The sequence below is a fragment of the Anomaloglossus baeobatrachus genome, chromosome 1, assembly GCF_048569485.1.
Source record: "Anomaloglossus baeobatrachus isolate aAnoBae1 chromosome 1, aAnoBae1.hap1, whole genome shotgun sequence".
Classification (NCBI taxonomy): domain Eukaryota; kingdom Metazoa; phylum Chordata; class Amphibia; order Anura; family Aromobatidae; genus Anomaloglossus; species Anomaloglossus baeobatrachus.
Window position 1 is genome coordinate 687,604,315 of NC_134353.1, and position 21,136 is coordinate 687,625,450.

The window sequence follows — 21,136 nt, forward strand, 5'->3', positions numbered from 1 at the left end:
TCGCTGTCCGTGATGGACAAAATCGCTAGTATCCGTCACACATACTTACCTTCCTAACGACGTCGCTGTGGCCGGCGAATAGCCTCTTTTCTAAGGGGGCGGTTTGTGCGGCATCACAGGGACATCACACGACAGGCGTCTAATAGAAGCGGAGGAGCAGAGAGCAGCCGCATGAAAGTCACGCCCATCTCGTTGCTGGGGGATGCAGGTACGGTGTTGTTCGTCGTTCCTGGGGTGTCACACGTAGCGATGTGTGCTGCCTCAGGAACGACGAACAACCTGCGTCCAAAATCAGCAACGATATTTGGGAAATGGGAGATGTGTCAACAATCAACGATTTGGTGAGTATTGTGCATCGTTGGCGTTCACTCGTACGTGTCACATGCAACAAAGTCGCTAACGAGTCTGGATGTGCATCACGAATTCCATGACCGCAGCGACATCTCATTAGCTATGCCGTTGCGTGTAAAGAGGCCTTAACTTCCAGAATGCCATAGGATCAGCAGGACATGCTGGGACTTTAGTTCTCCTCAAAGGCAAAGCATAATGGTAATCACTTGACATGAATGGCACTTATTAAAACGTAAAGGGGACCTGTCTGATGATACAGGCTGCCCGATCCACAGACAGCATGTATCAGGCACTGGGGAATTTCAGAGAAAAACATGCGGTACTTTAAAAGCCACTGGGACCGAGCCGCCCTGAAGACCGGTCACCACATTTTTTTTTATTTTTCACCTCTAAAACTTAGGTGTGTCTCATGGTCTGGTGCGCCATATAGTCCGAAAAATACAGTAGGTGACTTCTGGAGGCAATTGATCCCTCAGGATTTTATTTAGGGGTATCAGTCTACAGGGTGGTGAATACAAATGCACGTCACAATTTTCAGATTTATATCTGTAAATATTTATAACATCATGTATCATTTCCTTTACACTTCACAATACGTGCTGCTTTGTGTTGATATATCACATAAAATCCCAATAAAATTACATTTAAGTTTGTGAGTGTGGCGTGAAAAAATATCGAAATGTTCACGGAGTGTGAGTACTTTCTCAAGGCACTATATTATACTGATGGCTGGACCATACACAGCAAGCACTTTATTGTTACCTTTTGTGTCACCCCTCTTTCCTCCTAGATTGTTTGTGAGCAGGCCTTCAGTCCTCTCGGTATGTCTTGAACTATTGTATGTGTTACTCTGTAATGTCTTTTCTTGTTTGTGCAAGTACCCTCTGAATTGTAAAGTGATGAGGAATATGTTGGTGTTATAGAAATAATAATGATCATTCTCCTTGTCAGTCCAATTAGTACAATGAGTATTGCAATATAAAGTAAAGGTCAAAGTCTCCTATGAATGCCAGCCATGGGCTGCTCTTCATAGGAGCACCATCATAACAGGTACTGATCTTCAGCAGATCCCTTGGTGACTTGATAACTCATTGTCACCTAACAATTATGTTGTGAGGTGGTGCATGGAGCAGCGAACCCCTAGACCACATGTAATGCCGTTATCAATGATTGACAAAGGAGTTTAACCCCTCCACAACCTTTTGATTTGACATTTTTGTCTGGGGCCACACGATCATTATTACGAATGCATTGCATGACACTTGGCTCCTGCTGTGCTGCGAGTATGAGCTGAGTGTCATGCCACTGTGATGCGATCCTACGATTGCAGCACAGCTACGTAGGAGAGGGCAGGAGCTGCGGAGGAGTGGGAGGGACTAATCTACCTATCTCCTCCATTGTCAGCTGATGCTTATATCGCACTGCACTCCGGTGTCATCTGAGTGCAGTGCAATGTTTCTCTCGCACCCATAGATTTGTATGGGTGCAAGTGAAAATTAATTGCATTCCACCGGCAGCATGTTACAATTGTTTCCTTGGTCTGATTAGTGCTGAGAAAAAAAAATCGCACATCAGAGCTGCCCCATATTGTAACTTTGGTCTGAGTGGAACGCAATTTTTTTTATCGCATTCCACTGGCTCCATTTTACTCACCATGTGTCCTTAACCTCTCCTCTTTTTTCCTCCCCTTCTTCCAAGAGCCATAAATATTTTAGTTTTCTGACCCCCATAGCTGCATGAGGGCTTGTTATTTTGAGGGACAAATTAAACTTTTGAATGACGTCATGCATTTTATCATGTGATGAACTGCAAAAAAAAGTGCAATTCCGCAATTGTTTTTTGGGGTTTTTAATGTTTTCAGTGATGCTCCTCTCAGGTGATTTGTTGTACCTTTCAACTTGTGTGAATTTATTTGCCATGAAATTAATTTTTTTGGGAAAAAAATTCAATTTGGTGAATTTGAATTTCAAAAGATGTGGTTATCTCCACTTCCGGGGTTGTAATTCTCATGGCAATATTTTTTTTACAGAAAGTTGTGCAATGGTATATAAAATGTTATTGAATGCAGCAAACAGTATGGAGCAAGCACAGCATTTTTCTTTCTGACTCTTATTTTAAGACTACAACATTGTTATACAGTATAATTATGTGTTATTGCTGAAATATGATAATTATTTATGACTATCATTCTTAACAAAGACTTCATAGATTGACTTTGCTTCTATGTCTGTAGATATCAGACCTAGGTAACAAAGTAACCATTCAGATTAGACCAATAAATGGTGAAGCCAAAGGAAGAATAGATTGTGATCCAATGTGGATACTGACACAGACACAGCAAGGTTTACATAATTTGAGATAATTAGTCTAGAGATCACAGTCTCTCAGACAGCAGACATTAGTGATGGCTTACACTGAGCAATCCTCCGGCTAAATTAAGTTATTTGGAGAATTTAGAACTGAATGTGAATAATATTTTGGTTTGTGTCTCCATAGCTCCCAACAAACAAACTTTTCTGTGCTGTCTGTGCTGTAGGGATTGGAGGAGCATTTCAGTATGGATATAATCTATCAATTATCAACGCATCTACCACAGTAAGTGGAACTGTTTTAAGCTTTGTAAGGAAATTAAGAATATTTTTTTATGTGGATTGATATACAAATACATATAGTCATTACAAAGGGAGGGAATGAAATAAAAGCAGTATAACAGCTAAAATAAGTATATAGTACATACCACTTTCATCCACGATGGTCCAACACCACACTTCCGATTCTCCCCACTGGTCTTCTGTTTATTTTGGCTGCAGCAGTGACCCTCATGACCGCTGCTGCCAGACACTGATTTTAATAGGTCAATGACACCGGTGAGATTTTTACTTTAACATATAAAATCAGTTAGAAAAAATTCTGGGATTCAAAATATAACCTTTGATGAATATATAAAAGTTATTTTTGGAAACCACACAGTTTTAATATGTTTTCTTGCATTACCTGGGGTAAAAACTAAGTACAGTACCTGTGAGTTACTATAAACACATAAAATTGTTCATCCCGAGACTAAAGGCTGCTTTACACGCAGCGACATCGCTAGCGAAGTCGCTGGTGAAAGCACCCGCCCCCTTCGGTTGTGCGTCATGGGCAAATCGCTGCCCGTGGCGCACAACATTGCTAGGACCCGTCACACTTACCTACCTAGCATCGTCGCTGTGGCCGGCGAACCGCCTTTTTTCTAAGGGGGAAGTTCGTGCGGCGTCACAGCAATGTCACACGGCTGCCGTCCAATAGAAGCAGAGGGGTGGAGAGCAGCCAAAAGAAAGTGACACCCACCTTGTTGCCAGAGGACACTAGTAAGGTGTTGTTCCTCATTCCCGGGGTGTCACACATAGCGATGTGTGCTGCCTCAGGAACGACGAACAACGTGCGTCCTGCAACATCAACTATATTTGGGATTAGAACGACGTGTCAGCGATAAACGATTAGGTGAGTAATTTTGATCGTTAGCGGTTGTTCGGTATGTTTCACATGCAACGACGTCGCTAACGAGGCCGGATCTGCGTCACAAATTCCGTGACCCCAATGACATCTCGTTAGCGATGTCGTTGCGTGTAAAGCCCCCTTATGTAAATTGGTTAGGCGGATGCAACAACACAGAGAAGGCGGACACAGTAGTAACTTAACAACAGACATTTATTTTACAGAAGTAAAGAGTAAGCAGTGGTGAGAGTCAATCAGAACACCGTACAATACACAGTCAGTAAAGTACAAAATCCAAATGCGAGATTTTACATTCAAAGTTCTATGCCCTCAGACACACCAAGAGGAACTTATCCTTGCAATGTAAAGAGCTTCAAAACCTGCTCTCATGTAGAGCCCAAAGACCGGATATAGATCCCTAACACACAGAAGGACCATAAGATTCCTGGGACATTCACATGTTCTTCTTCCAACGTGGTGTACTTAATCCTGTGCACTATATGTCCTATTGGGGCCCTCCATGTTGGAGAAACAGGAGACTGAGAGAAACAGGAGACTGAGAGAAACAGGAGAAACAGGAGACTGAGAGCAAGGATGAGATTTCACCGCCACACAATTACAGACAAAAAAAAATATTTACCTGTGGCCAAACATTTCTGTGCTTCAGGACACAACATAAACCATATGAAAGTTGTCATATTAAAAGGCCAGAGCCATCGAAGGGTCTGGGAATTCAAATTCATTAAAATGTTTAACTCTGTAGACACAGGACTCAACCTGTCAGGGGGATTTATGGCCCACTACAAAATCTGAGGAGTCTTCTCCAGAGACTGAGGGCACAGACCTCTGATCCTACATGGATATTGGGACAATAAAACGTTCACACCACTAATCAAAGCTAATTAAGGATCCACTCTCAAAGCTCAGTGTTTGCTTATTTAAGTGTCCTTTTATTATGCCATCCCTCTGCTCTGTTTATGTATATATTTGTGTTTCTTCAGATATTTTGTCATACCATGCCTGATGAAGGGACCTGAGATGTCTTGAAAGCTTGCTTTGTAACATAATTTTATTTTATTTTAGTTAGCCATTAAAAGGTATCACAACTACAAAATTTTAATTTTGTTTCTCTCACTGAGAGCAATCAATTATTTTACATTCAGTCACGGCACCATTCCCTCCATTTCATTGGCTGCTGCTACATACTTAAAATCATTTCACTCTCCCACCCTGATGCGCCACCTGAAGAAGTATGGCGAAATGTGCGTTGGGGTGGAGGCGCATGGTCACTGGCATACAACATTTGTATTATCTGCAGGTAACATTATTCTATATACCATTTTTTTCTTAAGGGCGCTTTACATGCTACAATAAATCTTACGATGTGTCGGCGGGGTCATGTCGTAAGTGATGCACATCCGGCATCGTAAGTATGATTGTAGCATGTAAATCCTCCATGCAATTGCGATTGAACGAAAATCTGTTCATCGCATGCATGTTGTTCATTCCTCAAAAATTGAACGTCCGATTGTGCAATGTTCCCAAGGCAGCACACATCGCAGTGTGTGACACCCCGGGAACATTGAACGACAGCTTACCTCCGTCCGCGGAAGGAAGGAGGTGGGCGGGATGTTTACGTCCCGCTCATTTCCGCCCCTCCGCTTCTATTGGCCGGCTGCCGCGTGACGTCGATGTGACGCCGAACGTCTCTCCCACTCCAGAAAGCGGACGTTCGCCGCCCACATCGAGGTCGTATGGACGGGTAAGTACGTGTGATGGGGGTTAATCGTTTGTGCGGCACATTCAACAAATTGAACGTGCCGCACATACGATGGGGGCGGTTACGATCGCATACGATATCGTATGCAGAATTGTAACGTGTAAAGCAGGCTTTATTGCATCTTATTGTATGTACGTACCTCTACATATCTACCAGGAATGTGCAATAATACACCTATCTGGTTTAATTTATTGTGCTTTATTTTATGCATGGGATCATTATACTAGCACATGATACTATTTATTACCTGGATTATGTGCATGAATTTTGTAGGCTGCTGGCATACAGAAGCCTGCAGCCTACAAAACAGAAAGTGATAGAGTAGAGAGCTTTTGGCTCTCTACTCTATCACACGATTGAACTGTGTCAGTGACATATTGACACCAACACAGTGCAAAGTGTTGCTCACCATGGATGCAGTTCCCCAGGCAAGAAGTTCGAAGCCAGAGATATGGATCTTTAATGGTAGTCTGACAAATGTTCTATCTCACTGAATGCACTTAGGCAAGTCATCAAGATTCGCTGTTTGTAGCTCCCTGTGCAATTACTGGACAATGATGTTCCAAAAATGTTTAAAGAGATTCTGCAAAAATGAGATTACATGATGTCCCTCGTATATTTCAAACTGAAAGATATCCTAGTCACATGTCAGTATGACTGACAGACATATAGCTCCCAGGACCTGTGTTTCAACTGGCCATTTTGAATCAAGCAGAAAGTTAGTGGGTTAGAGTAAAGGGTGCTTCACACACTGCGACATCGCTAACGATATATCGTCGGGGTCACGTCGTTAGTGACGCACATCTGGCGCTGTTAGTGTGATGCCTTGGACTAGCCAGGTAGTCACAGACATAACATACACACCCCCTCCCCTGGATAGTTACACCAGTCAACCAAAAACCCTTGTTGCTTCCCTCCAGGGGCTGATGTCCACACTAGGTGGGGTGGAGCCAGGCGGTTGGCCCCACCCACCAAGGAGTTCACAGGCCTGGAGGCGGGTAAAGCAGTCAGTTAAGTTTGGAGGCGAAAGTGTGAGGAGTAGAAACTGCAAGTGTCTGGGTAGGAGCCCAGGCACTGATATCAAGGTCGGCAGATGGTGGTGGCGGATCTCTGCGGAACGTAGGACCGGGGTTGGGCGGTGGCCCACCGGTACCGAACCGGGGAGCGGAGTGAAGTTAAGCACACAGGCAGGGCCATCGGACCCCGACTGGGCTTGGAGCCGCCAACAACGGTGAAATCCGAGAGTGACCGGAACCCCAGGGGTTTCCTAACACCCAAGTCCCGCTAGAAGGCAACAGTCCACACCGTGAGGATATACAGCCACCACCACAGGCTAGAGATCCAAGGGCAGGCGCCTGTGGGCAAAAGGGCTCCTACGGTACCTATACACCGGGGAGCGGACTACCGTTGGGAAACCATCGGAGTCGAAACATTTTACATAGAAGCAGGGAAAGACAGCCACTATCGCCTGTCCGGGGAGAGCAAAGACACTGCAGCTGGCTGCAGGACCCGTCCATCCGGCCGTTTGGTTTACCAGAGACTTTGTGACTTTCTGTCTGAGTGAGTACAACAGTGCCATCCGGCACCGCGCCGCGCTGCCCCTGCAACCCTGCATCCCAGCCATCCAGCCTCCCCGCATCATCACCGGGCCCCGGGAACACCAACCCCTACCCACGGAGGGGGACAACACCCTAGCTGCTCCCTATCATCGCTCCCGGAATCCCCGTCACCAGCAGCGGTGGTTCCATCATTACCACGTCCCGTGGGTGGCGTCACGAACTATCTCCCCAAACAAATCATCCCTTTTCACTCACGGGTGAGGAGCGCTGCTTGAGTCCCCAGATCCGGCCCACCGCTCGAGCCACCAAGCAGCAGCAGCAGAAGCCCCGGACCCGAGCGTGGTGAGCGCGCCCCTCCGCCCGCGACATTAGCGACATCGCAGCGTGTGACACCAAGGAGCGACGATCAACAATCGCAAAAACGGCAAAAATCGTTGATCGTTGACACGTCGCTCCTTTCCTTCATATCGTTGCTGCTGCAGGTACGATGTTGTTCGTCGTTCCTGCGGCATCACACATGTGTGATACCGCTGGAACGATGAACATCTCCTTACCTGCGTCCACCGGCAATGAGGAAGGAAGGAGGTGGGCGGCATGTTCCGGCCACTCATCTCCACCCCTCCTCTGCTATTGGGCGGCCGCTTAGTGACGCCGCTGTGACGTCGCTATGACGCCGAACGCAACTCCCCATTGAAGGAGGGATTGTTCGGCGGTCACAGCAATGTTGCTGACAAGGTATGTGCGTGTGACGCTGCCGTAGCGATAATGTTCTCTTCGGCAGCGATCACTAAATGTCGCACGAGCAACGGGGGCTGGTGCTATCGTGCACGACATCGCTAGCTATCGCTAGCGATGTCGCAGCGTGTAAAGCACCCTTAAGGCTGTGATGTGTAAAGAAATATATATTTTTAACCCATGTTGTTCTCAGCAAGGAGATTTCCAGCTTCATCTTTCTTCATCAGTCTGACAGATTTATAGCAGTGCACAGAGACTGACTGCTCCCTACTGGAAAACAATTAAACATTGTTGAGGATAATCCTGTAGTTAACCCCTTTGTGCTCAGAGAGGAACAGATATATTTTTTCTTAAATCACAGCTCTCTCCTGTCCATCATCTGAGGTATGTGTGACATATCTCTTGTGAGTTGAAACACATTTCTTGAGAGCTGTGTGCCTTTAGACTGCAGGCTGTATTAACATGTGACTAGGATGAGCTGCAGTTTGAATTATATCAGAGACTCCATTTAATCTCATTCTTGGAGAACCCTTTTAATAAGCAATAAGTTTGGAGAGATTCCAGGCCATGGTAGCATGTATAGGTCACACAGACTTCCCACAGTAACATGTACAACAAACATGCAGCATATATATGTTGTTATGTTGAAAACGGTACCTGGGACACTTGAATAAGTCTATTCAGTGTGGTATAACGTTTGTCAGAGAACCATTAACAGCTTGCTGATTGCTGCAATTGCTTCTATATATGGTGCTCATACTGAATACTAAATTGAGATGTTTTATTTCTGTTTTTTCATCATTTTCATATCAGTAACATATCTATTGATATATTGATGTAATTTACTTACATTTTTTTGCGAAAAAGTGAACTTGAATTTAAATGAACAGGATTGCTACGCATATACTAAAAATTGCTAAACTATCTTTAGTCAGAAAAGTTAAAGGGAGTTAGAAAAAATAGCTGCTTATCAAGTACAACTTTATACTTACTTGTGACTGTACCGTTCCACTAAAATAAGACACTATCTTATATTTTTTTGCCCCGAAAAAAGCGCTAGGACTTATTTTCGGGAGAGGGCTTATATTCAGGGAGACATGGTTTGGGGTAATTTTACCCCCCCAAAAATGCAGATGCCCCTTTCCAGGATCGTCATACTTACCAGACCCCGGGAGTCTGCGTGGCTCCCAGGTCCTTCTACGATCCTTGGCGAGTGCTGCCAGCAGGTATGCTGCACGCCGTCCTCCCCTGCTTCTGGCCGACACTCACACATCAGATCACAGACACACGCACGCTCACACATCAGATTGCATACACTCACACATCAGATCGCATACACACACACCACATATCACACATACAATTGCGCACATGCACACATTCACCACATCCGGCGATACCACTTGCTTCCAGCCAGCAGGGACTCTCTGCTCTCTTGTCTCTATGATGCGTTCCACCTCTGGGTCCTCCTTGCGTTCCACCTGCAGGTCCTGGAAGCTCTCCAACACAGCGTTCTAGGTCCTTATGCTGACCAGAAACAATCAATATCGCTGGATGTGGTGACTGTGTGTGCGATCTGATGTGTGATTGTGTGTGTGCGATCTCATATATGTGTGTGTGTGTGTGTGTGTGTGTGATTTGATGTGTGTGTTCCACCACAGGTCTTTGATGGGTTAAACTGCTCCCGGTCAGCGTCTGTTGAGTATGATCGCGGGGTCTTCTGTCTTCTTTCTTTCTGCTTTGTACAGTGTAGTGTCATGCAGTATTCTTTAACTTTATTAGCTGCATGGATCCTTCATTATTGAACCGTAACTAGGTCTTATTTTTGGGGAATGTCTTATATTTAGGCCTTGCAGAAAACTCCTGCTAGGTCTTATTTTCAGGGGAGGTCTTATTTTCAGGGAAACACTGTACGTGTCGTTATTACTGCTTGATCTCATTCAAAGGGAGTTTGCTTATTTTCCCTACAGGCCTAAGAAGTTACAGCCATATAGTTGCTGGCTACTTGCTTATACAGCCCGACACCAATGTCTGCCGGATCAGAGCAATCACAGATCTCTCCTGCTGGCAATTCTGCTGCTTCATTTGACATCCCATCAGGAATACAGCTCTTCCTCTTCCAGTCTGGTTTGTTGAGGGCTTGTTACTGCCAATATCAAGCTGATTGATAGCAGGCTCTGCACAATTACGGGGTAACAGACTGTCATCATGACATCAACAGTGAAACCCTGTCGACAAAACAGAGCAGAAGAAAATAATCTTCTCTGTTGACTAACATCTCTGGAAGCCGCAGAATCTCTGGTAGTTGTCAGCGACTGCTCTGAGCCGGCAGAGATGGGCAACAGGCACAGAGTTAGTAACTACCTGCCTGTAACTTCTTAGCCCCATAGGGAAAAATATGAAAATTCCTGTATATCCCCTTTAATTGAATAGATCTGTTATACCTGCAATACTAAGCTCAGTTGCTAATAAAAGTACATAGGTAAGCGGTACAAAGCAGTATACACAATGAAGCATCCTCCCCAATCTAATATTGATAAACTATTCTAAGTAGACGATGTACATTTTATAGAACTAAATAAAACTCTATTAATAAGGCTTATTTTAGATTTTATGATATTATGACTAGGAGGGAGGATAACAAATAGTGAAAACTGTTGACCAATTTTGCTGACCACTTTTATTGTGACCAAGTACAGTACAGTCCAAAGGTTTGGACACATCTTCTCATTCAAAGAATTTATTTAGTTTCAGGACTCTGAAAATTGTAGATTCACGTTGAAGGCATCAAAACTATGAATTCACACATGTGGAATGAAATACTTAACAAAAAAGTGTGAAAAAACTGAAAATATGTCTTATATTCTAGGTTCTTCAAAGTAGCCACTTTTTGCTTTGATTACTGCTTTGCACACTCTTGACATTCTGTTAATAAACTTCAAGAGGTAGTCACCGGAAATGGTCTTCCAACAGTCTTGAAGGAGTTTCCAGAAATGCTTAGCACTTGTTGGCCCTTCTGCCTTCTCTCTGCGGTCCAGCTCACCCCAAACCATCTCGATTGGGTTCAGGTCTGGTGACTGTGGAGGCCAGGTCATCTGGCGTAGCACCCCATCACTAGCCTTCTTAGTCAAATAGCCCTTACACAGCCTGGAGGTGTGTTTGGGGTCATTGTCCTGTTGAGAAATAAATGATGGTCCAACTAAACGCAAACCGGATGGAATAGCATGCTGCTGCATGATGCTGTGGTAGCCATGCTGGTTCAGTATGCCTTCAATTTTGAATAAATCCCCAACAGTGTCACCAGCAAAGCACCCCCACACCGTCACACCTCCTCCTCCATGCTTCATGGTGGGAACCAGGCATCTAGAGTCCATCCGTTCACCTTTTCTGCGTCGTCCAAAGACACGGTGGTTAGATCCAAAGATCTCAAATTTGGACTTATCAGACCAAAGCACAGATTTCCACTGGTCTAATGTCCATTCCTTGTGTTCTTTAGCCAAAACAAGTTTCTTCTGCATGTTGCCTATCCTTAGCAGTGGTTTCCTAGCAGCTATTTTACCATGAAGGCCTGCTGCACAAAGTCTCCTCTTAATAGTTGTTCTAGAGATGTGTCTGCTGCTAGAACTCTGTGTGGCATTGACCTGGTCTCTAATCTGAGCTGCTGTTAACCTGCGATTTCGAGGCTGGTGACTCAGAAAAACGTATCCTCCGCAGCAGAGGTGACTCTTGGTCTTCCTTTCCTGGGGCGGTCCTCATGTGAGCCAGTTTCTTTGTAGCGTTTGATGGTTTTTGCCACTGAACTTGGGGAGACTTTCAAAGTTTTCCCAATTTTTCAGACTGACTGACCTTCATTTCTTAAAGTAATGATGGCCACTCGTTTTTCTTTACTTAGCTGCTTTTTTCTTGCCATAATACAAATTCTAACAGTCTGTTCAGTAGGACTATCAGCTGTGTATCCACCAGACTTCTGCACAACACAACTAATGGTCCCAACCCCATTTATAAGGCAAGAAATCCCACTTATTAAACCTGACAGGGCACACCTGTAAAGTGAAAACCATTTCCGGTGACTACCTCTTGAAGCTCATCAAGAGAATGCCAAGAGTGTGCAAAGCAGTAATCAAAGAAAAAGGTGGCTACTTTGAAGAACCTAGAATATAAGACATATTTTCAGTTGTTTCACACTTTTTTGTTAAGTATTTCATTCCACATGTGTTAATTCATAGTTTTGATGCCTTCAATGTGAATCTACAATTTCCAGAGTCATGAAAATAAAGAAAACTTTTTGAATGAAAAGGTGTGTCCAAACTTTTGATCTGTACTGTATATCCAGAGAAATTGCATGAGCATTAGGCCGAGGTCAGATGGCCATATAACTTGAACCCAAGTGTGACAGCTTCATGTATTTCTATGCAGCTCTCTTGATTGGGTCAGGAGAGCTACCAGCCGGTCTGGGCATTTTGATGCAATTGTCGTCCATGTCATACAGTCATCTGACCCTGGCCTTAAAATTATGAGATAAATGAGTTCTGAGGTTTTGGGTAACTGTTAGTGTCTTAAAGGGAATCTGTCAGCAGGTTTTTGCTATGTAATCTGAAGACAGCTTGCTGTAGGGTCTGACATACAGATTTCAGCGATGCGTCTCTTTTCACACTGTGTGCATTTGGTTACTTGAAATGTTTGTTTTAGCTTCAGGAAATTATCATTGCCAGACTAGGTCTGCTAGAGGTCAGCTAGCCAACCATGATCCCTGTTGTGATTAGCAACTCAGTTTCTATAGAAATGTACATAGAGAGTCTGATATGGGCAGGGAAACGTCTTCAGCTCTGTTGTATTGCTAAATCTAAAACACCAGATTATATCAGAACAGCTGCAGCCAGTAATCTAAGTGATAAATCGTTAGATTCAGGGCCTCGTTGCCTACATCATGCTGCTCTCAGACAAAAACCTGTTGACAGATTCCGTTTAAAATGTATTTTATTTTATTGCCTTTCAGCATGTACACAAGTTCATTAATGAAACCTGGTATACACGCTACAACTCACAATTAGATGAAGATCTTCTAACCCTCATCTGGTCGATAATTGTTTCAGCATTTACAGTAGGCGGACTCCTTGGGACATTTATTGGTGGGCACGCGGCAGTTAAGATTGGCAGGTAAGCAGACAACTCCTTTTGAATATGGATGCAAGCATTGTACATTCAAGAAAAAATCATTTACTACTCCAACAGACCACAGCTCATAATAATATCAGCTAAAGTGACCCATCACAATGAATGCTTTAGTGATCATATCAATCACAGTGACTCCACAAGAGTCCCAGCTAGACTGATCCATTACTTCCAATGTGTCTATGTTATAGGAATTTATAGGAGAAAACACATTTATCTTTGCATTTCACAAATTTTTGCTAAAAACTGTGACATTTTACTGAAAATGCCTTCACCAAATTTATCATTGTTTTACTCCATTTACTATACCAGTTTTTAGAGCCTGAGCCAAAACTTCAAAATGACCAGAAAAGTGTGCGTGATTAACCTTTTGACATGAAGGACGACATATTCACGATTGTATTTCTACCTGAAAGTCACAAAATGGCTCATTTTCTACACAGGTTATAGCTGTTTCAACAGAGGCATGGCACAAGGGCATTTCACAACCCTTTTTGAACAGGTATAAAGAGTCCCAATTTGCAAAAAGTCCACATTACCTTGTAAATTGTCTCTTCAGGGAGGAAGAAGATAAACTCTAGTGCCACCTATTGGAAGTAGCAATCCTAAAAGTTAAAAGTGACCCTTTAACGAGTCTTGTCGTATGACTTAGGGGCAGTTTGCACACTACGACATCGCAGCTGCGATGCCGGTGGGGTCAAATCGAAAGTGACGCACATCCGGCGTCGCAGTCGATATCGTAGTGTGTAAATCCTTTATTATAAGATTAACGAGCGCAAAAGCGTCGTTATTGTATTGGTGTAGTGTCCGGTATTTCCATGAATTGGGAAATACCGATGTTACGATGTTGTTCCTCGTTCCTGCAGCAGCACACATCGCTGTGTGTGAAGCTACAGGAGCAAGGAACATCTCCTTCCTGCGTCCTGCGGCTCACGCCGGCTATGCGGAAGGAAGGAGGTGGGCGGGATGTTTACGTCCCGCTCATCTCCACCCCTCCGCTTCAATTGGCCGCCTGCCGTGTGACGTCGCTATGATGCCGCACGACCCGCCCCCTTAATAAGGAGGCGGCTCGCCGGCCAGAGCGACGTCGCAGGGCAGGTGAGTGCATGTGAAGCTGCCATAGCGATACTGTTCGCTACGGCAGCTATCACCATGTTATCACAGCTGCGACGGGGCGGGGACTATTGCGCACGGCATCGCAGCATCGGCTTGCGATGTCGTAGTGTGCAAAGTGCCCCTTATGATTTATGCCAGATTAAAATGCTAATTTGCAGACATGGTGTTTCAGGATGATTGTCCCTCGTCAGTGCAAAGTATGAGATCTGATCTGGCTGTATGAGAGGCTAAGATGAGGTTCAGTCTCCACAAGGAGAATAGCTTCCCTTACATTACCTTGTGACATTTGAGACTTTGGTCTCTGATTTCTTTTCTAAAATTGGGAAATGGAATTAACATGTCTAACCAACCTGTTGGGGTTGTATGAGGGGGTAAGTTCAAACCTGGATATTGGTAATGCAGCTGATGTGATTTATTTGGACTTTGCAAAATAACTACTGTACCACATAATAGCCTTATACTAAAGCTCCAGAAGCAAGGACTAGGGGACACAATATGCAACTGGGTAAGGAATTGGCTAAAAGATAGGAAACAAAGAGTAGTCATAAAGGGTACATTCTCTAAATGGGCTATAGTCAGCAGTGGGGTGCCGCAGGGATCTGTACTTGGACCGATTCTTTTTACTCTCTTTATTGATGACCTTGTGGATGGGATTGATAGTACAGTGTCAGTCTTTGCCGATGACACCAAACTATGTAGGATATTAAAAACTGACCTGGATAGTACAATATTACAAAAAGATCTGGATAAGATGTCAGAATGGGCAGATACTTGGCAAATGAGATTTAATGTTGATAAATGTAAAGTAATGCACCTAGGACGGAGTAATCCTATAGCTGCGTATACATTACATGGAAGTAAACTCGGGACTACAGAACAGGAGAAGGACTTGGGTATTCTCATTACAAATAAGCTGAGCAGCAGCACTCAATGTCAAGCAGCAGCTGCTAAAGCAAACAAGATTTTAGGGTGTATAAAAAGAGAGATTAGATCCCGTGATCCCAACGTATTGTTACCCCTCTATAAATCACTTGTAAGGCCACATCTGGAATATGGGATTCAGTTTTGGGCTCCACATTTTAAAAAGGACATTCAGAAGTTAGAGTCAGTTCAAAGGCGGGCAACTAGACTATTACAAGGAATGGAAGGCCTCCCATATGATGACAGGTTGAAAAAGTTAGATATGTTTAGCTTAGAAAAAAGACGTCTCAGAGGAGATCTCATTTATATGTATAAATACATGTGTGGTCAATATAAAGAACTGGCACATGACTTATTTCTTCCAAAGACAGTACTAAGGACCAGGGGGCACTCACTGCGAGTGGAAGAAAAGCGATTCCAACAGCTAAATAGGAAAGGGTTCTTTACAGTTAGAGCAGTCAGACTGTGGAATGCCCTACCACAAGAGGTACTAATGGCAGATACTATAACATCTTTTAAAAAAGGGCTGGATGATTTCCTCAGTACACACAACATTGTTGGTTATAAATGACTTAGTGATTAAATGTAGAACTGGTGGAGGAAGGTTGAACTAGATGGACCTAGATCTTTTTTCAACCTAAGTAACTATGTAACTATGTAACATTCGTGCATAACAAGTCACAATTTGAACTAAATTTTGACACACTTGTCAAATTACTCACAGCAAGTTGGGCTGCAGTGTGTACATCGCCCAGGCCAAAAGCTAAATGCTCTACCAGGATACAGCTAAACCCCCACTAATGTGGAAGCGTCACAGGTGCAGGAGAAGCAAATCACACACACACCTCCATGGAATGGAGGGGAGGTGAATGCTAGATGATAAAACTGCACACTAATGGCTTGCATAGAGCGCTGTTCACATGCAGATGGCACAGTCACAAACCCGCAGCCTATTAGGTGACGCCCTTCTATTAGATCAGGCGGGCTGCCAAGCCGTACCCCACTGTGTATCATGCACGGACAGACACTCTACAATGCAAGGCCCAACAGAAAGGGGCCTGGCTGTATCCTGTACAAACAAAAAAATATGAGGTTTTTGTTGGTATTTATGGCCATAAAACGTAAGCCTACACCCTCGTCACGGGACCTCATGTCTGTAGGTCCCTACACTAAATATAAAAATAGCAACACTTGTCAAATTGGTCTCAGGCTCTGCTTAAAAAGTTGCTCTAGCACAATTTGTGCTAGAGAGGCTAAGTTTAAGTGAGCACACGAAAGATTTTTGGCTCAGTTTACTTTGATAAATATGGGTAAGTGGGCTATTATAACATTCATTCTTAAAATGGTGAAGGAAGTCCAAATATAGTGAAGGCCACTGTGCATCCAAAAATGTGACCGCAAGCTCTCTATCAGTTTGTTGTATAACACGTTTCCATGCCCCAGTGTTTTTCTGACTTTCACTAGTACAAAGTTAAGGGACAATCAGCTACTGCTCACGTGTAACTTGCTCATTAGCTTGCTGCCTATATAATCTTCCCACTGAGCCACATGACAAACTGATCCATCAATGTTATAATCCAAGAGATCCCCCTTAAATTTGTATTTACCAGGATAGAAATATAATGCCCCTGCACTGCAGAACAGTATGAGCAAATTGGTATTGTCACACAAATTTAGGTAAATTGGTTCACCATTAGCCAAGACAATAAAGGCATATTCGTAGGCAACAGATGTGCTGCAGAAATACCCATGTCTGTCCCATCCATCTGAATAAGGATTGCAGAAATCCATGTGCTTTTTGTCCAAGCAAGCTTATGGTGCCAGTGTTTATTGCAAAAATAGTCGAGGGAAAACACAATGGGTTTTCTTACATTTCGCACCTATTAAGGTTCTGAGGAAAATATCGGATCTGTGCACTGCCTCATTGAATAACATCGGTCCAAGTACGATCTGATTTTTTGACGGATATCACTCAGACCAGAAATACTGTCATCTCCACGAACCCTAGCAAAGAGCAGAAAGGTCCCGATTATTAAAGGCTCATTCTCACATGCACACATCTGTGTATTTCAGAGATTGCACTCATACCTGTGATAGTCACAGTCCTCTCGAGCCACGGAGGCATGTCCGATTTTGATCCAAGGGTTGGAGCAGAATTGACAGTGCAAGTCAAAGGGTATTCGGATAACATCCAAATGTAGTCTAATTCTTATGGACTGTCAGAATAGAGAAGGCAAAGGAAATTTTTTTTATTTCTCCATATACGAGAAAAACAGGTGACACTTGGACCATACTGATAAAACTGCGATCAAAGTCTGATCAGAATAATCGCTCTGTTTATCTGCTACTCCAGAAAAGTGGACATCTGAATGAGCCCTTAGACTGATGTTTCATGGACCAGATTTAATTATAAGATGCGCCTAGTTCAATAAGGGGTCCATGCATCTTGTCATGCGCTTCATCAGAAATGGTACTCTACACTGGAGATCAAAATTAGAGAACAATTCATAATCACTTGCTTCTTCAGAGATAATGTAATCTACATTGATCAACATTTGAAGGTTTTTTTGTAGGGGTACACCATGCCACTAGAACAGTGCTTTACAAAAGATCCAAAGTTTATCAACATAAAACTTTTATTTTGATGATCATAATTAGAGAACAACAATGACTGTAGCACAGAGAAAGATTATAACCACATTTTCTGAAGGTAACAGCAGTCACCAATCAGTAGGAAGTGTACAGGCCTTTGGTTTGAAGGACTTCAGTACATCTGCTGCCACAGGACATCACTAGTCTCTCACACTGCTCTAGTGTGATTTTGGTCCACTCTTCTTCCAGTCTTTTCCACAGTTCTTTGCCTGTTGTGGGTTTCTTGGCCATAACTTTGTCACCAAGGATTTTCCAGAGATTTTCTATTGGGTTTAGATCAGGACTCTGGGCTGGCCATTTCATTGTTTCAATGTTTTCTGTTTCAAGGAACTGCTTTACCTGTTTTTCTGTGTGACAGGGGGCATTGTCCTGTATGAAAACTGCTGGCTGATTGAGTGATGAAGGCAAATAATGAACCACGTGTTGTTGAAGAAGGTTCTGATACACATATTCACTCTGCCATGTAGCTGTATCCAACTCCTGAGGCAGAAAACATTCCCCAAACCATATTTCCTCCACCACCTTTCACTGACTTCTTAACACTTTGGGTTCAGTCTTTCCCCAGTTTGTCGACAAACATAATGTTTCTGATCAGACCCAAATAAATTAAACTAGCTTTCATCATTAAAATCAACTGAGGACCACTTCTCTGCTAGTTTACTCATGTAAGGATATAATCACATAGGACTACACAATGACCTTAACATTTAGGAAATTTATGTGTTGTTGTCTAATTTTGATCTCCAATGTAGTTGGGGAATAGAATAACATTTCTAGCAAAAGGTACCCCACAGTTTCTTCACCCCTATCCCATGCAGTTTCTCCACAGCTCTGTCTATTTGGCAGAGCTGGGATAAATTAATGTGAAAATGCCAAAAGTCACAACATTTTTGCTTAGCTTTGTAGAGCTCCCCCCAAAATTTGTGACATTTGAGGTTGTTTTCCACCAGTATACTGCACAGAATAAAATATAAAAGTAGAACGCCTTACCGGTTACTGGTACTGTACTAGGATTATAGTAGAGTTACGGTGTGGACCCTTTACATACTCTTTGACTTGTCAAGTCTCTAAGACCCGCAACACACATCCGTTTAATTTGTACGTGTGCAGTACGTATTTGCACGTACCGGAGACACGTACACACTGAGACCTATGTTATTCAATGGTAGATGGCACACACACGTAAAATCACACGGAACGTGTGTCCGTGTGGTAAGTACGTGTGTGCGCTTTTCTACCCGGACGACATGTCCGTTTTTGGCCAGCAGCACGCAGGCACGGACCCGCTTTAGTCTATGGGTCCGTGCCTGCACGGACCGCACACGGAGTATGTCCGTGTTCAGCACGTTTCGTGCATGTGCGTTTTTACACTAGCGATCTTATTTTTATTTTTTTTTAAATTAAATTCAGTTTACTTACCTTTTTTTCTGCTGTTCTCAGTCATACTTACATTGGCGCTCGGTTTTTTTCTTCCCCCGGCTCATACCGCTCCCCGATCACCAGCGCGGCGAGGAACAGCTGTGCAGAGAATACGCGGCAACAATTACTTTGAATATGCCGGCCACTCATTAATCAATCTCGTATTCCCTGCTTTCCCCACCCACAGACGCCTGTGATTGGTTGCAGTCAGACACGCCCCCCACGCTGAGTGACAGCTGTCTCACTGCACCCAATCACAGCAGCCAGTGGACGTGTCTATACTGTGCAGTAAAATAAATAAATAAATAATTAAAAAAAACGGCGTGTGGTCCCCCCCAATTTTAATACCAGCCAGATAAAGCCATACGGCTGAATGCTGGAATTCTCAGGATGGGGAGCCCCACGAGCCTAACAATATCAGCCAGCAGCCGCCCAGAATTGCCGCATACATTATATTATAATCATAGATTATGATTTCCAGTGTATATATTTATATACATATATATATATATATATATATATATATATATATATATATACACATTTATATACATATATATATACACATACACTAAACCATCTGCTCATCTATATTGCAGGAAGCAGGCTCTTCTCATGAACAATGCCGTAGCAATTCTCGCTGCTCTCTTCATGGGGATTGCACAACCGTCTGGATTTTTTGAACTTCTAATCCTTGGGAGATTTCTCATAGGACTGAATGCAGGTAATATAATTAGAAATGCTACTTTCAATACATATATGAGATATACAATGATATTCCCTCACATGGTACACATTGGTAAAGATCTGAGTAAAGTTGGTATGTAAAGCTGGGTTCACACTAAGCGACAGCGACAACGACGTCGCTGTTACGTCACAATTTTCTGTGACGTAACAGCGACCTTGTAAGTCGCTGTTATAATCGCTGCTTAGCTGTCAAACACAGTGACGCAGCAGCGATCATAACGTCGCTGTGCTACATGTGCAGAGAGCAGGGAGCCGCGCTTAACGCTGGCTCCTTGCTCTCCTAGGTACAGTACACATCGGGTTAATTAACCCAATGTGTACTGCAGCTACATGTCACAGTGCAGAGAGCAGGGAGCCGCGCACACTGCTTAGCGCTGGCTCCTTGCTCTCCTTGGTACAGTATACATCGGGTTAATTACCCGATGTGTACTGCAGCCACATGTGCACAGAGCAGGAGCCGGCACTGGCAGCAAGGGCGGAGGCTGGTAACGAAGGTAAATATCGGGTAACCAGGGAAAGGTCTTCCCTTGGTTACCCGATGTTTACGCTGGTTACAGCTTACCGCCGCTGCCAGACGCCGGCTCCTGCTCACTGCTCGCTTGATTTCGTCGCTCTCTCGCTGTCACACACAGCGATGTGTGTGTCACAGCGGGAGAGTGACGACCAAAAAATGAAGCTGGACACTTAGCAACGACCGGCGACCTCACAGCAGGGGCCAGGTCGTTGCTGGATGTCATACACAGCGACAGCGACGGGACGTCGCTGCAACGTCACAGAAAATGGTGACGTAGCAGCGACGTCGTTGTCGCTGTGTTTTACACCAGCTTAACAGCTGTATCCAATCTACTAAAACCTGTCCAGCATCTGATGTTGTATAATAATGTACTGTTTAATTGATTATCCCGCTATTGCTATATCGGTCATGAGATATATGTTTGATTAGTATGGTCTGGCTGCAAGACCGATTACACTGTTCCACAGCCAGATTGGTTCAGAGATGAAAATAAGTTGAACTTAACTAATCTTGCGGTGCTAAAAACAAGATCCAGAGAAGGTTGTAATTACTTCTGACACCTTTCTTGCAGGTTTATAGAAAAATTGTGTCTTCATTATTTCATCATCATTATTGCATTGTTAGTAGTTAGTCTATTACAACATCTATTTAGTCTATTGAGCCTTTAGAATTCTGTAATCTTCGGATGACACT

The 21,136-nt window shown here is 43.6% G+C and overlaps 1 protein-coding gene across 2 annotated transcripts in view; it reads left to right on the plus strand.

The window, feature by feature from the left end:
- Positions 1–21,136, plus strand: part of LOC142298032 (solute carrier family 2, facilitated glucose transporter member 11-like) — a 154,000-nt gene that overhangs the window by 47,966 nt on the left and 84,898 nt on the right. For both annotated transcript variants that reach the window (XM_075341740.1, XM_075341739.1), the window contains exons 2-4: positions 2,848–2,946; positions 12,899–13,059; positions 19,782–19,906. In XM_075341740.1, the coding sequence (XP_075197855.1) occupies positions 2,848–2,946; positions 12,899–13,059; positions 19,782–19,906 (385 nt within the window). The remainder of the gene's footprint in view (positions 1–2,847; positions 2,947–12,898; positions 13,060–19,781; positions 19,907–21,136) is intronic.